This window comes from Rana temporaria, chromosome 8 (genome assembly GCF_905171775.1).
Source record: "Rana temporaria chromosome 8, aRanTem1.1, whole genome shotgun sequence".
NCBI lineage: Eukaryota > Metazoa > Chordata > Amphibia > Anura > Ranidae > Rana > Rana temporaria.
This window is the reverse complement of record NC_053496.1, coordinates 137,341,031-137,358,050: the sequence shown is the minus strand read 5'-3', so window position 1 is coordinate 137,358,050 and position 17,020 is coordinate 137,341,031. Positions and strand designations below refer to the sequence as shown.

General features: G+C 46.5%; 2 protein-coding genes across 4 annotated transcripts in view; one reads left to right on the top strand and one right to left on the bottom strand.

Annotated features, from left to right (window-relative positions):
* The window catches only part of ZNF511 (zinc finger protein 511), a 35,199-nt gene extending 30,769 nt beyond the window's left edge, over window positions 1-4,430 (bottom strand). The window contains exon 1 of one of the 2 annotated variants that reach the window (XM_040320756.1): window positions 4,121-4,430. In XM_040320756.1, the coding sequence (XP_040176690.1) occupies window positions 4,121-4,267 (147 nt within the window). In that variant the 5' untranslated portion in view covers window positions 4,268-4,430. The remainder of the gene's footprint in view (window positions 1-4,120) is intronic. The other variant, XM_040320754.1, reaches the window with a different exon arrangement.
* A 40-nt stretch (window positions 4,431-4,470) lies between these two features.
* The window catches only part of TUBGCP2 (tubulin gamma complex associated protein 2), a 52,313-nt gene continuing 39,763 nt past the window's right edge, over window positions 4,471-17,020 (top strand). The window contains exons 1-5 of one of the 2 annotated variants that reach the window (XM_040320753.1): window positions 4,471-4,667; window positions 9,319-9,478; window positions 13,308-13,436; window positions 16,521-16,694; window positions 16,800-16,959. In XM_040320753.1, coding sequence (XP_040176687.1) covers window positions 9,329-9,478; window positions 13,308-13,436; window positions 16,521-16,694; window positions 16,800-16,959 — 613 coding nt within the window. In that variant the 5' untranslated portion in view covers window positions 4,471-4,667; window positions 9,319-9,328. Of the gene's footprint in view, window positions 4,668-9,315; window positions 9,479-13,307; window positions 13,437-16,520; window positions 16,695-16,799; window positions 16,960-17,020 lie in introns of both variants that reach the window. The other variant, XM_040320752.1, reaches the window with a different exon arrangement.

Below are 17,020 nucleotides of genomic sequence, written 5' to 3'. Positions count from 1 at the left end.
AGAGAGAGAGAGAGAGTGAGTGAGAGAGAAAAAAAAGAGAGAAAAAAAAAGAGAAAAAGAGAGAGAGAGAAAAGAGAGAGAGAGAGAGAGAGAGAGAGAGAGAGAGAAAAAAAAGAGAGAGAGAAAAAAAGAGAAAAAGAGAGAGAGAGAAAAGAGAGCGAGAGAAAGAGAGCGAGAGAAAGAGAGCGAGAGAGAAAAAAAGAGAGAGAGAAAAAAAGAGAAAAAGAGAGAGAGAGAAAAGAGAGCGAGAGAAAGAGAGCGAGAGAAAGAGAGCGAGAGAGAAAAAAAGAGAGAGAGAAAAAAAAGAGAGAGAGAAAAAAAGAGAGAGAGAGAAAAAAGAGAGAGAGAAAAAAGAGAGAGAGAGAAAAGAGAGAGAGAAAAAAGAGAGAGCGAGAGAAAGAGAGCGAGAGAAAGAGAGCGAGAGAAAGAGAGCGAGAGAAAGAGAGCGAGAGAAAGAGAAAAAGAGAGAGAGAAAAGAGAGAGAGAGAAAAGAAAGAGAGAGAGAAAAAGAGAGAGAAAAAGAGAGAGAAAAAAAAAAGAGAGAAAAAAAAGAGAGAGAAAAAAAGAGAGAAAAAAAAGAGAGAAAAAAAAAGAGAGAAAAAAAAAGAGAGAAAAAAAAAGAGAGAAAAAAAAAGAGAGCGAGAAAAAGAGAGCGAGAGCAAAAAAAAAAGAGAGAGAGAGAGAGAGAGAGAGAGAAAAAGGAGAGAGAGAGAGAAAAAAAAAGAGAGCGAGAGAAAGAGAGATTGAGCTCGATGTCGGGGATGGGCGGGACCCAGCAGCTACAGCCAATGGGATGGTATCTGGGCGGGCCACTATGTGTATGTGGCCAAACCCACTTTCTTAAGCAGCCCAATCATTGGCTGGTGTAATATAGCTGCTGGCGCCCACCCCGGCCGGGTCCCGCCCACCCCCACATCAAGCTCAATTCTGACAGCACTCTCTCTCTCCTCTGTGCTACTTGTCAGTTTTACACACAGTTTACATTTGCAATCGGCTATGTGAGAAACAAGCCAGTGCCACCTGAAGGTGCCACTGCAAATCAGTGCCACCCAGTGTCAATCAGTTCCACCAGTGCCACCCGCCAGTGCCACCAGCAATCAGTGCCAACAACCCGTTCCAAACCAGTGCCACCTGCTAGTGCCAAACCAGTGCCAATAGTGCCATCTGTCAGTTCCAAACCAGTGCCACCTGCCAATGCCATCTGTCAGTTCCAAACCAGTGCCACCTGCCAGTGCCATCTGTACGGAGGACATCAATTGTGTGCTAGAGTGACAGGAGCAAGCAGGAAGGAGTGGAGTGGGCGAGATTTTTTTTCTTAACTCAGTGTCACCTCCTCACATCTGATTTAAACCTCTAATTGCCGTACTACCGTGTCACAATTGGATGACTTTTCAGAAGAGCAACTATGCCTGCTGCACTTGTGAATAAGCATTTCGTTGCATCCATCAGCGGCTCATTCACACGTAAAGTTGTGGTGTAAAATACTGATGTTGAGTCAGGGTTTTATTGTCCCCCAATCCCTACCCCCTTTAGCTGCTGAGGAAGAAGCCAATGCCACAGCAGGCATTAAGCCCCCTGTTGCTTTTGTTGGGTACTACCACCTGCCAATAGCGACCCATTAAAGCAGGGCTTGACAAATTTGCTTGAAATCTAGGAGCCAGCTGAAAAAGTTAGGAGCCAGAAACGCACCCCGTCCCGACGAGCTTGCGCGCAGAAGCGAACGCATACGTGAGTAGCGCCCGCATATAAAAGCGGTGTTCAAACCACACATGTGAGGTATCGCCACGATTGGTAGAGCAAGAGCAATAATTCTAGCCCTAGACCTCCTCTGTAACTCAAAACATGCAACCTGTAGAATTTTTTAAACGTCGCCTATGGAGATTTTAAAGGGTAAAAGTTTGTCGCCATTTCACGAGCGGACGCAATTTTGAAGCGTGACATGTTGGGTATCAATTTACTCGGCGTAACATTATCTTTCACAATATAAAATAAATTGGGCTAACTTTACTGTTACTATTAAAAAAAAAAGTGTATTTTTCCCCAAAAAAGTGCGCTTGTAAGACCGCTGCGCAAATACGGTGTGACAGAAAGTATTACAGCAACCACCATTTTATTCTCTAGGGTGTTAAAATAAAAAAATATATACAATGTTTGGGGGTTCTAACTTCTAAGTAAAGGGAAGGAGATGGAAACAGGCAGGGAAGCATTGCTGGTTTCCTTGTCATACCAACGGCCAACACACAGATTCCAAAAAGAACCATAGGACTGCAGAAGGCCGCAAAGCCGCGGCCTCAATTACCGGCCAGTGCGGCCCAACTCGATCGCGCGCGGAGGGGGGGGGGGACTGCGCACGCAAGTGCCCCACAACTGCAAGCTATTGTGGGATCCAAGGGCTTAAAGCAGGTGGTGAGAAAGCAACACAATGCTGCCTGCTTTAACTCCTTGTTTGCGATACTCGCAGGGCACTTGCAGAGCGGCCTCATTCACTTGAGTGGGTCATGCTTGGCAGGTGCTACACCCACCAACCACAACAGGGCGTATAAATCCTGCTGTGGCTGAGACATGTATAAATCCCTGGCCACAACAGCTCAATGGTTGTGCAGTTGGGGCAGGGGTGATAAAAATACGTCTTAACTATTGGGTTTTACTGCCCCCCAAACTGCAAATTATAAATTAACCCTTACTGATCTGAGTTCCCTATAAGGCTGCTTTCACACTGATGTGTTGCGGTTTACCTTTACCGCGGGTGCAGCGCAGTGCATCCGCAACTTTCTTGGGTTAGCGGTCCTTTGCCATAGACTTCTATTATATCCTGCAGGTGTGAAAGCGTACCAAAACTCCTTCATTCAGAAAGTGCACCAAACCCGCAGAATGTAATCAAAGTCTATGGCTAAGTGCACCAAACCCGCAGAATGTAATCAAAGTCTATGGCTAAGTGCAACAAACCTGCATGAAAGCTGCGGGTACACTGCACCCATGTGGGTAAGCCGCAGCACATCAGTGTGAAAGCAGTCCTATACCATTATGCCCAGTGCATTGCTTCACACTGACCTGAAGATCTCTTCTTTCCTGCGCTGGCACCACTACTATAAGAGGCGGAGTTTAGTTGGTATCACTCTGCATGGGACAGGTGCCAGCACTTCAGGGGAGGCATTGGCTTATGTGGCTCTTGCTCCCTACTACAGCTCCAACTTTACAAGTAGTCCCCTGCAGGCCCGTCGCTACAGAACAGGCAAAACAAACAATTGCTTGGGGCCCCGAGCTGGCCTGGGGCCCCCAACTTCCCCTTTCCAGGCTGTAGCGTGGCCGAGCTCCTCTTCCTTCCACCTGGAGTCCTGTTAGTCTGACCGGGTACCGCGCGTGGTACAGGAGATTCAGTTTCCTGTTCTGAGTGCTCACTTCCTTTCAGTCCGGCCGGGAAGACAGGAAACTGAATCTCCTGTACCAAGCACGGTACCCGGCACTATCTGATAGGGGACTGGGGAAGAGGCGCTCGGCCACGCTACAGCGGCAGCCTATAGGGAAGAACGGGAGGTAAGAATAGAAAAAAAAAAATGAGTGTAGCGTTAACGTAGGCTTTGCATGCGGGGGGGGGGTGCTTGGGGGCCCCCATATTCCTTCAAACGGCCCTGGTCCCCTGCATGGCACTTTGCTTGATGCTCTGGGGTGGCAGGTCAACAAGACCAGACCACGATCTACCAGTCACCTGTCCACAATCTACAGGTTGCTGAAAAGTGGCGGCTCGTCCATTAGGGGCACACGGGCGGCGCCCCCCTATCCATGGGTCTGGCCCCCTGATCTACATGCAGGGCACTGGACCATAGATTCCAATGTTTTTTTCCCCGAAGCACATGATTAGGGGGGGGGGTGCCGCTGGCCAACTGGAGGGTGGTGGTTGTTTGCCCCCCCCCAAAAAAAAACACACCAGCCGCCACTGATGCTGACCCCCATTGTACAGCATATGTAGCCTGGTGGCAGAGTGCGCTGGATTTCTGGCAGGATCGACAGGGAATTTTTTGCACCGTTCTTATAGAGTATTATTAGAAATAATAATAATGGGTATTGATTGTCCTCCCCTCTACAGATCGGCTCCTGTGTGGTCATAGAGTTGTGCTCACACCTCGAAGAATCGGTGGTCCCGGGGGAAGTGCACTGTACGAGGGGTGAAGGTGCCCGCCCTCCCGGGACTCTTCTGCACCGGCAGCGGCTCGGGGAGGCTGAGCACCTCCGGGCCGGACAGGGCGGCCAGCAGTTCGGGTGGAATCATGTGTCCCTGATCTCTTCTACAATCCTTCCATCGGACATACGTCTGTCTGCTGTCACTCTATTAGATTGTAGACTGTACGATGGAGGCCGCCATGTTTCTGGAGATTACATTTCGGGACTTTTCTGTAACACGCCGGAAGTTCCCCTAGTCACGGCGCGGCCTTCCGCTAGGGGCGGGATAGTGCGTTCCATGCCTCGCCCACACTTCCGACTTCCGGCATTCGCTGCGGTTCACGACTCCCTGCGGAGCCCCGCGCTCGACACCCGCTGCTTGTTGTCATGGAGACTCCATCCGGTATCCTATGATTCGGTGTCCGGTAATTTGTTCCTGAACGTATCCGGTGCTCAGGCCAGGGGGGAAGCCGATGACAGCGCGCCCAGCCATTCCTCTCCAATGACAGGTGAGGCGGACTTGCTGCCCTCCATTGGCACCTTGTATAGTGAGTAATGGTGGGCAGTGCTGGTGATTGTGGGATAGACCGGGGGTAATGCTCTGCAAGTATTCAGCAATGGTCCTGACATTATACAGAGTAGTCTGCAGATCATTGAATGCTCATCAATCACTGGTCCTTCTAATGACAGATGTGGGGTCACTTCACGAAGCGTTCGATCCCTTCAGATGAGCGATCGGTTTATCTATAAAGAGATTCCGCTTTTATCTCTTCTGCCGGATCCGGGATCCTTTTTAAAAAGTTCAGTATTCCGGGGGGGGTGGGTTTAGGATCAGCAATCATGCGGTCTCTGCGATTGGTGGTTTCTGGGCCCAGTCCAAAGTGATGTCATACATCCCAGGAATGGAGGAGGGGCTTTCTCAGCTAAGTACACCCATCTGCATGCCTGAGCTAAGGGCAGATGGATTCCAGGAAGATGGCCACAGCCAGAAAAAGCAGTTTCTGTTTTTCAAAGTGATTTATCAACAAAGTAAAGCATTGGGATATGAATAGGGGAGTTTGCTTTGAATAATTAAAAATGAATAAAATAGCGTTTTCAGTTTGTGGTGCTCAGATACAGTTTAGTTACTTTTTAGTAAAACCCATATTAGGTCTACGGGCAGGCGGATGTATATGGACATGTACCAGTTTACATCTGATTAGGGGTGCAACGGATCACAGTTGATCCGTGATCCGAACGGGTCACCCCCTTCGGATCGGAACACACTGTGATCCGCGGATTGCCGCGGCTCCGGAGCTAGGCCGAAGCCGCGGCCTTTCCTAATGTTATGTCCGCGGCTCTGGAGCTAGGCCGAAGCCGCGGTCTTTCCTAACGTTATGGCCGCGGCTTCGGCCTACCTCCGGAGTCGCGGCCATAATGCTAGGAAAGGCCGCGCCTTCGGCCTAGCTCCGGAGCCGCAGGAATAAGATTAGGAAAGGCCGCGGCCATCTTGGAACACCCGGGGAAGAAGCACACGCTGGGAGTGTCTGTACTGCCCGAGGGGGGGTCTCTTGCCTCTAGTGGAGGGGGGGTCTCTTGCCCCTAGTGGAGGGGGGGTCTCTTGCCCCTAGTGGAGGGGGGGGTCTCTTGCCCCTAGTGGAGGGGGGGTCTCTTGCCCCTAGTGGAGGGGGGGGTCTCTTGCCCCGAGAGAAGGGGGGGTCTCTTGTACTGAGAGGAGTGGGGGTGTTTGCACCGATGGGGTACTATAGTTGGTGGGGGGTGAACAGTGGGGGGGATGTGTATATTACAGTGGGGGGGATTTTTTTTTTTTTTTTATTTGCCGATCCGTGACTCCTGATCCGAGGAACGATCCGAACCGTGAGTTTTTTGATCCGTTGCACCCCATCACATCACTGAAAGGGACGCAAAAGGACGGTCATTTTTAGCTTCTCTTTGCTGGTGGAGATTTAAAGCTACACTACGGGCAAAAAAATAAATAACTATGCCATGCAGTGGGGCTGTGCCCACACTTCATTGGTTCACTGCTTGTTTTTGTCTAGGGGAGAGGAGACGGGAGATCTAATGTGACACCGGAGGGGGAAGGAACCTGAACAGGGGAAGTTCCATATTTGTGTGGAACTCTGCTTTGTTTTAGTAGATACGCCGTCTTAAGTCCGAATTTGCGCCGCAGTATATTTAAACGTATTCTGCAAACCAGATACGCTTAAATTTAGCCAAGATATGAGCGGCGTAAGTCTCCTACGCCGTCGTATCTTGGGTGCATATTTACGCTGGCCGCTAAGTGGCGCTTCCGTTGATTTCTGCGTTGAATATGCAAATGAGCTAGATACGCCGATTCACGAACGTACGTGCGCCCGTCGCATTTAGTTACGCCGTTTACGTAAGACATACGCCGCCGTAAAGATAAAGCAGGTCTCTAGGTGGCGCAGCCCATGCAAAGTATGGACGTCGGAACAAGCATATGTTTTTACGTTGTTTGCGTATGTCGTACACGAATAGGGCTGTGCGTAAGTTACGTTCACGTCGTAGGCAGTGTTCGACGTATCTTAGGCATTCTATCCGACGCATGCGCACTGGGATACGTCCACGCCGTTCGTTCAAAACGTCAATCACATCGGGTCAGGATTCATTAGCATAAAACACGCCCACCTCTTCACAATTTGAACTAGGCGGGCTTACGCCGGCACATTTACGCTACGCCGCCGTAACTTAGGACGCAAGTGCTTTGTGAATACAGCACTTGCCTCTCTAAGGCCCCTTTCAGACTGAGGCAGGAGCTGCGGTGGCGGTATAACGCCGCTAAATATAGCGGCGCTATACCGCCGGGATTACCGCGGGTATCAGCCGCTAGCGGTGCGGTATTAACCCCCGCTAGCGGCCGATAAAGAGTTAATATCGCCCGCAATGCGCCTCTATAGAGGCGCATTGCGGGCGGTATTGCCGCGGTTCCCATTGTTTTCAATGGGAAGGAGCGGCGAAGGAGCGGTATACATGCCGCTCCTCTCACCGCTCCAAAGATGCTGCTGACAGGAGATTTTTTTGTCTCCCGCCAGCGCATCGCCTCAGTGTGAAAGCCCTCGGGCTTTCACATTGAGTCTGCAGTGCAGGAGTTTTTCAGGCGGGATAGCAGCGCTATTTTTAGCGCTTTACCGCCTGAAAAACTCCTCAATGTGAAAGGGGCCTAAGTTGCGGCGGCGTAGCGTAAATACGATACGCTACGGCTGGTGGGGGATATTTTCGGGGCACACTATGGGCCCCCTAGTGCCAATTGAGCATTGTTTAAATGCCACCTCCTACCCGAGCAATGTTGCTGACCATGTTCACCCCTTTATGACTACAGTGTACCCATCTTCTGATGGCGACGTCCAGCAGGATAATGTCACAAAGCTCCAATCATCTCACCACTGGTTTCTTGAAGATGGTCACTGCACTCCAATGGCCTCCACAATCACCAGATCTCATCCAATAGATTACCTTTGGGATGTGGTGGATTCGCATCATGGATGTGCAGCTGATAAATCTGCAGCAACTGCGTGATGCTATCATGTCAATATGGATCAAAATCTCTGAGAAATATTACCAACACCTTGTAGAATCTTTGCCACAAAGAATTGGGGCAAAAGGGGGCGCTCAGACTCCTTACTCAAAAATTGAAAAATACACAACAGCAGTTCAGCTCAGCATAATTCCAGAGTGATATTCATTGCCTTGTAACTGTTTGCCGGCCAGCGCACGACTATATACGACAACAGCACGGCACAGACAGGCAGGAGGGCATATATATACATCCCCTTTAAGATCACGGCATTGTGAACGCGCTCCGTGAGCCCGACTGCGGACTCGATCGTGAGGAAGAATGGGGAGATATACTGATGTAAACAAGCATCTCCCCGCTCTGCCTAGTGACAATGACGGCGATCACAGCTTCCTGTAATCAGAAGCGGTGATCACTGTCTGTCACATGTAGCCCATCCCCCCCTACAGTAAGAATCACTCACTAGGACACACTTAACCCCTACAGTGCCACCTAGTGGTTAACCCCTTTACTGCCAGTGTCATTTTCACAGTAATCAGTGCATTTTTATAGCACTGATCGCTGTAAAAATGACAATGCTCCCAAAAATGTGTCCGCCATAATGTCGCAGTCACGATAAAAAAATCGCTGATCGCCGCCATTACTAGTAAAAAAAAAAAAATATTAATAAAAATGCCATAAAACTATCCCCTATTTTGTAGACGCTATAACTTTTGCGCAAACCGATCAATAAACGCTTATTACGATTTTTTACCAAAAATATGTAGAAGAATACGTATCGGCCTAAACTGAGGAAAAAAAAAATTTTTTATATATTTTTAATAGCAAAAAGTAAAAGATATTGAATTTTTTTTTTAAATTGTCGCTCTATTTTTGTTTATAGCGCAAAAAATAAAAACCGCAGAGGTAATCAAATCCCACCAAAAGAAAGCTCTATTTGTGGGGAAAAAAGGACATCAATTTTGTTTGCGAGCCACGCCGCAAGACCGCGCAATTGTCAGTTAAAGCGACGCAGTGCCGAATCGCAAAAAGTGGCCAGGTCTTTGAGCAGCAAAATGGTCCAGGGCTGTAGTGGTTATGGTTATTGGTTATACCAATATAGATTTACCAAAACTATGTAATAGAAGGACTTCGCTAAACAATCCATTCAATTAGTATGCAGTCAGGCAGGCCCTTGCACTACATTGTTGATGGTAGATGTAAAGAAGATTGTATAGAGTATGGGCAACTTTGGACTGAAGCTGAAGGCCTCTTTGATGAATATCACTGATCCTTTTTAGAATTATTCTTATTATACTTTGTTTTGTTTTTTTAAAGCTGAATTCCAGGCAACTTTCTAAATACGAATTGTAAGAAGCTGATACCAGGTCAGATTCAGGCACTTACTGTACACAGCTTGCATTTTAAACAAATCTATATTTGGGGAACCATCAATGATTACAAAGGTGCAATAAACTGGAGTTCAGCTTTACCTAAAAATAGGAAAGCAGGAAAAATAAAAAGTAATCATTTTAGAATTATTGAAAATTTCATAGAGTGTATTTTATTCATATATTATGTGGATGAACCATGATAATTCTTACTTGTCTGTTCTAAAATGTGTCCTTTTATTGCTAAACCAGCAGATGTTTCACAATGAGTGAATTCCGAATACATCACGATGTGAATGAGCTAATCAGCTTGCTCCGTGTCCATGGAACTGAGGGAGCAGAGCTTTACATTGACCTTCTGCAGAAGAATCGCACCCCATATGTCACCACAAGTGTGTCTGCCCACAGTGCCAAGGTAATCGTATGCTGAGTTCATCCCATATTGATTTAACATGGGAAGCCACTTGGCAAAAATATAGAGAATTCTTCAAAAGATAATACAAATAGTCACGTTAGAACATGGCTAAAGGCAAAACTTTTTTTTTTTTTCTAACACCTTCCCATCTGGCCTATAGCAGAATGACAGGCATAGCGGGGGTACTATTTGCTACAATCAGGGGTTAACGCCGTTTACGATATTTCATTCCACCAACCCAAGACAGCTTATCCGACACTCCACAATCCAGCAGACACGATCCATAAGAATTCCCCAGAATAACGAGACATAAGCTCTGTTTCTCTGGTTCCAAACGAATGAACACTTTAATGGTAAACTCGGCTGGTTATATACAGTTAGAAACCAAATCTGGACAATGACTCGACTCCACCCACTACATCACACAAAGGGGTGCTAACGAGTCCCCCTCAATCCACATCTTAGACAGACTTTCTGACTCCACGATAAGTTATTCTCACCTGCTACATAATGCACATTCCTTTAGTAAACATAATTGACATGCTAATCCACTTCACCTGAAAGGTCAGACATCTGACCTTTCAGACTGCCAACACATATCTATCATCAATAGAACTTTCACACAATACAGCGTCATTAGCATACACAATGAAAGGTTCTTGAGAGGCAGACTTAATTAGCACAATAGAATGCAAACGCAGCAAGCTTTTATCACTACAGCCAGGTAGACTTAATTAGCACCTCAACAGTCTGTGTCCCCACATGAATGAGTCGCTCTGCTATTGACCTGTTGGGGTCAGAATTAACCATCTGTAATATTTCAAGATATCCTGCAATACATGAATTATCGTTACTGTCCCATCTCATGTAATCCGAGATATAATTTCTTAGTCATCCTATGCCTCTAGACATAAGAGTCATTGGTGAAGCTGGCACAGGAGTACCCCGCATCCTTCAAAAGTCTCTGGGTATCACGGGCCATTCCGTTACACTATTGTTTCTGACTGGACGTCATATGACGTCCTTCAGGACAAGACGCGGGGGCGCTTAGCGCGGTGATTGGTGGTGCAGTGTGTCGCCTGGACAAACCGCATCTTCAATCACGGTAAAGAGCATATGATGTAGGCTTTTTACTATGTCATCCGCTGTGTCCAATCACAGTGTAAATAGGAAGTTCCAGTTATCGGCATTCCTATACTCACGCTGACAGTGCATGAGTAGAGGAGAGCCGACAAAAGGCTCCCCAGACGGTGGTGGCCTGCACGCAGTGCAGATCAGTGCATTGATTATCAGTGCAGCCCCATCAGTGATGCCTGCCTGACATTTAGGCCATGATGGGGGTGCTGGAGGCTGCTGTAGGTGCCCTTTATACCTGATTGCAATTTATGCCTTCAGCTATTTTTTAAAATGGGTGGCTTAAAGCTGTTGATTTTGTCTATTGGAGAGTACCAAGCTTGGCATTAACTCTTTTAGGAACCTACTGTGTGAGTTCAGTAGTGTTCCTATTGCTTCTTACTTTAAATTCACAAGTCACAATACAGAAAAAGTAGGGGATGCTATACCATAGAATAGAGGACATCCTATGGAATCCAATAATTGATCAAGTGTAATCGTATGACCCTTGAGAAAAGCACAAATGCTTTAGTAGTGTAGATTGAGAGCCCTTACCCAACACATGCAGTGCAGTGATTTACATCTGCATCAAAAACGCATGAAAAGTAGCATGTATGGGTTGCAATGACATAGTTCACACAAGTGCAGTGCGATTTCATTTCCAGAAGAAAAAAGGTACAACATGCTCCTTCTTTTCCTGCACAGAACTGGACTGGAAAGTGGTAAAAAGCACCCAAAATACACCGACTCCGGTACAGTGGAGGGAAAAAAAGCATCTGGAAAGGCATGAAAAATTGATTTTAAAACGCGCATGCAGAAGCGCATCTGGAATGGATCTGGAAGACGTTTTTGTGGTGTGACCAGGCGCTAAAATCCTAACTCTATCGCCATTTTTTTATGATCCACCTGGGATTTAAAGTCAAGGGAAAGGCAGAAGTTTTTTTTTTATCTTAATGCATTCTATGTATATAGACAATGGTACTCAACTCCTGTCCTCAGGACCCACTAACAGGCCTGGTTTGCAAGATAACTGAAATACATCACAGGTTATAATATTTACTACTGTATTCTAGACTGTATATTCCCAAGGTAATACTTTAAAATTAGGGCTGTTGCTGATTAAAATTTTCGTGTTCGATTAATCGATTTTTTTTTTTTTTTAATCGGTTAATCGACTAATTTCGATTAATTATAAAAGAAGACTGTAATATCAGACATCTCCCCCCACTGTAATATCAGACATCTCCCCCCACTGTAATATCAGACATGTCCCCCCACTGTAATATCAGACATGTCCCCCCACTGTAATATCAGACATCTCCCCCCACTGTAATATCAGACATCTCCCCCCACTGTAATATCAGACATCTCCCCCCACTGTAATATCAGACATGTCCCCCCACTGTAATATCAGACATGTCCCCCCACTGTAATATCAGACATGTCCCCCCACTGTAATATCAGACATCTCCCCCCACTGTAATATCAGACATGTCCCCCCCCACTGTAATATCAGACATCTCCCCCCACTGTAATATCAGGCATCTCCCCCCACTGTAATATCAGACATCTCCCCCCACTGTAATATCAGACATCTCCTCCCCCCTCCACTGTAATATCAGACATCTCCTCCCCCCCACTGTAATATCAGACATCTCCCCCCCCCCCCACTGTAATATCAGACATCTCCCCCCCCCCCCCCACTGTAATATCAGACATCTCCCCCCCACTGTAATATCAGACATCTCCCCCACTATAATATCAGACATCTCCCCCACTGTAATGGACATCTCCCCCAGAAGACATACCAGAATAGAAGCTGGCAGACCCCCTCTGTCTGGATCTGCGAGCAGTTGAGGGGTGATGACGTAAGCGCGATGCTCTAGGAGCTCACCTAGGTCGCCGCCAGTGGACCAAGATGGCCTCCGCTCCTGAGCTAGGCCGAAGCCACAGACTTTCCTAGGGGCGAAGCAGTGGAGACCCGGAAGACGGCGGAGAGATGAGTAACCGATCAAAATAATTTTGATGGATCAAAAAAATTAGCGATTAATCGTTAATTTCCGCAGCCCTACTTAAAATCTGACCTGTTAGTGGGTTCTGAGGACAGGAGTTTAGAACCAGTTTATTAAGATAAAAAGCCTTCTGTGTGCAGCAGCCCCTCTAATACTTACAACTTGCTTTGTGCATTGCCGGCACCTGGGTTTCTCTGAGAGGATACGGATTCATCCACATACCTAATTGGAGCGGTGACTATCTTCTCCCTCTAATACTTACCTGAGGTTCCTCTGGATCCAGCGATGTTGCAGGAGTGTCTTGGGTGCCGTGGACTCGCCTCGCAATTGGCTCCCGCTGCTGTCAATCAAATTCAGTTGGTCAATTAGGAGAGAAAGGGGATGGGTCCAGGCCATGGCTCAGTGTCTGAATGGACACAGGGAGCTGTGACTCGGCTCGGTGCCCCCATAGTAAGCTGCTTGCTGTGGGGGCACGCAACAGGTGGGAGGGGCCAGGAGCGCCGAAAAGAGACCTGCAACAGAGCAGGTAAGTAGGACATGTTTGTTATTTGTAACTAAAAAAACACAAGACTTTCGAATCACTTTAAGGTTTTGAAAATGTATTAATGCAAATAAGAAAGTACTACATGGAGTAACATTTTTTTTGTAAGAACATTTTGAATTTCTTATTTACATTTTGGATTAATGCAACCTATAATATGTAGGTGAAAATAGCTGAATTTTCAAGAACGCCAGAAGATTTCCTTAAGAAATATGAAGAGTTAAAGTCTAAGAATGCCCGTAATCTGGACCCGTTGGTGTACCTGCTTTCCAAGCTCACAGAAGACAAGGAGGTAAGACATTATTGCGTGGAGTTCCCGTGAATCTTTAGTGGTGTCTAGCTTCTGCTTCAAAATATACATTTGCACAATAATATCAACCGCAGAGAAAAGATGGTGGAATTTTTTTTTAAACATTCTTTATTTAGACGAGAGTTCCACCAGAACAAGAAGAAAGTCCCCAGTCACAGTGTATAAAGTAATAAAACAGACACAACTTCAAGCACTAGAGTTTATTTACTAAAACTGGAGAGTGCACAATCTGGTGCAGCTGTGAATGGTAGCCAATTGGCGTCTAACCTCAGCTTGTTCAGGAAGCCTAGGTTCACACTGATGCGATGTGGGAACCAGCACGATTACAGCGTCAGGCCGCGCCGGCCGGTAATTGAGGCCGCGGCTTTGCGGCCTTGTGCAGGCCTATGCTTTGTTTCGTGATCTGGCGCCATCTTGTGGTGGTCGTTGGTATGACAAGAAGAAAACTTCATATAGCCTTTTTTTTTTTTGTAATGGCTTTTATTTTCATTTAATTTTTTTAAGTAAAAACTATTTATTTTTTTCTTAATTAAAATGTTTTTATTATTATTCATCTCCCTGCTTGGTCCCTTTCACATGGGCTGTCTGATCAGTTTTTCAGGCGGACCTGATCGGACCCTTAAACCCCTTTCACACTGAGCCGCCCTTAGCATCGGCGGTAAAACTGCGCTTTTTTATCGGCTGATTTGCGCCGCATTTTGGCCGCTAGCGGGGCGCCTTTAACCCCTGCTAGCGGCCGAGAAAGTGTTAAAACCACCCGCAATCAGCTACTGCAGCAGCGGTTTGTCGGCGGTATAGGAGCCACACCAGGAGCCACAACAAAACATGTAAAAGTATCCACACCAAATATTGTCCACACCAGGGCTTGAAACATTTGCTTGGAATTTAGGAGCCAGCTAAAAAATGTTAGGAGCCAGTTTTTATTTAAATTTTTTTTTTTAACGACCGACAACGCTTTGCGCGCGCAAAGCGTTGTCGGTCGTTAGGAGCCAGTTTTTATTTAAAAAAATTTTTTAACGACCGACAACGCTTTGCGCGCGCAAAGCGTTGTCGGTCGTTAAAAAAAAAAATTTAAATAAAAACTGGCTCCTAACATTTTTTAGCTGGCTCCTAAATTCCAAGCAAATTTTTCAAGCCCTGGTGTGGACAATATTTGGTGTGGATACTTTTACATGTTTTGTTGTATGTCAAGACTTGCCACAATATGTGATCCATTGTAAATGGTGGTGGTTGAACCTTCCCATTTGCCCTAATCTGCTCATGAGATGTTCTGTACTTGTTTTTCACACACTACAAGACTTACCCCTCATATATGTTATGTCATTTGCTGCACTACTTTGTGATCGCTAAGGCCCCATGCACACGGGACGCCGGTGCAAACTCTGATAAACACACATTTTTAAAGGCGAATTTCGCAGCGTTTTACAGCGTTTGCGTTTTATAAGCGTTTAGTTAAGAAACATCATAAGACCCTCCCTAAGCTCAAAAAACAGTATTATTTAACCATTTCAGCCATTTTGTGAGACCACAGTGAGTAGCAACTGAGAGAGCAGCAGTGTACTTGTATTTAGCGTGTCACTTGATACATTACCTGCCACAAGCTGCGGATTGTCCACTTGCCACGTCACCTGCCACAAGTTGTGGATTGTCCACTGGCCACGTCACCTAGCCACATCACCTGCCACAAGTTGTGGATTGTCCACTTGCCACCTCACCTGACCACAAGTTGTGGAATATCCACTTGCCACGTCACCTGGTCACATCACCTGCCACGTCACCTGCCACAAGTTGTGAATTGTCCACTTGTCACGTCACCTGCCACAAGTTGTGGGTTGTCCACAATGCAATGCAAGTAAGTTTTCATCATTTGCCATCATTTTTGAGATTTCTAACAGCATTTAACAGCGTCTCGAGACGCTGGTAAATGCTGTAAAATGCTTGTTCAGAGGCAGTTGGACAGCTTTTTCAACTGCCCCTGAACACATTCAATTTTATCCTATGTGTCCATGCACACAGTCACGTCTTTTAGCGTTTTTCGGCAGTTGCGTTTATCCTCGTTTTTTTCAGAAGCCAAAAAATGGGTACGGACGCAAATGTTTTCCACGTTTCAGACGCAAAACACCACTAAACGTGGCAAAACGCAGTACCGGTGTTTTGCCGCGATTTAGTTTATAGGCATTTTTAAAGGTGACCTATTTTTTTTACATTAGAAATCTAAAAAATTATGGCAAATAATGAAAAACCATTAAAAGAATATAAAAAAAAAACTGTAATTGCTTGTATTGCATTGCGGACAATCCACAACTTGTGGCAGGTGACGTGACAAGTGGACAATTCACAACTTGTGGCAGGTGTCGTGGCAAGTGGACACTCCACAACTTGTGGCAGGTGATGTGACCAGGTGACGTGGCCAGGTGATGTGGCAAGTGGACAATCCACAACTTGTGGCAGGTGACGTAGCCAGATGACATGGCCAGGTAACGTGGACAATCCACAACTTGTGGCAGGTGATGTGGCCAGTGGACAATCCAAAAATTGTGGCAGGTGATGTGGCCAGTGGACAATCCAAAAATTGTGGCAGGTGATGTGGCCAAGTGACGTGGCAAGTGGACACTCCACAACTTGTGGCAGGTGATGTGAACAGGTGATGTGGCCAGTGGACAATCCACAACTTGTGGCCAGTGAACAATCCACAACTTGTGGCCAGGTGACGTGGCAAGTGGACAATCCACGACTTGTGGCCAATGGAAATCCACAACTTGTGGCAGGTGTCGTGGCAAGGTGACGTGGCAGGTGATGTGGCAAGTGGACATTCAACAACTTGTGGCAGGTGACGTGGCCAGGTGACGTGGCAGGTGACGTAGCCAGATGACATGGCCAGGTGACTTGGCAAGTGGACAATCCACAACTTGTGACAGGTGACATGGCCAGGTGACGTGGATTCCTGGATTCCATTAGAGGCTTCACGATGCCTCAGATGCGTGACATACCTGTGGCAGAAATTCTGCCTTTGTGCATTATTAATTTCCAAGAAAGTAACCCCTTCATTTATTGTTTTATTTAAAGACACTTCAGTATCTGCAACAGAATGCTAAAGACAGAGCTGAGCTGACAACCAGCAGTGCAGCTTCTAGCACTGTTCCTATCCCTCCCAGCACATCCAAGATCTCCATCCAGGAGTTGGAGGAACTACGGAGGCAACTGGGGAATGTAACTGCTTCAACCACAGCCGGCCCACAGGTGAAATATTGTGTTTCATGTTATTTTGTAGTAATGTTCAGCGCCACAAATTTATGGTGGTGTTTTTAACTTGTTGTCCTTTGCTCCTTTTTGTCTGTTTATCAGCCGGTAGAAGTTCTGCGGAAGCATCTTAGAGACAAGCTGAACAAGAAGAATGTGGGGCAGCCAATCCCTGTGTTCCCGTCTTGGGTTTACGAGAGGCCGGCACTGATAGGAGACTTCCCTTCTCTCTCCAATATAAGTACAGATGTCACGGTGCCAATAGGTATGTTTGTATGTGTTGTATAATTGCACTTTTGCTGCTCTTGTGAGTTTTTTTCTGTATC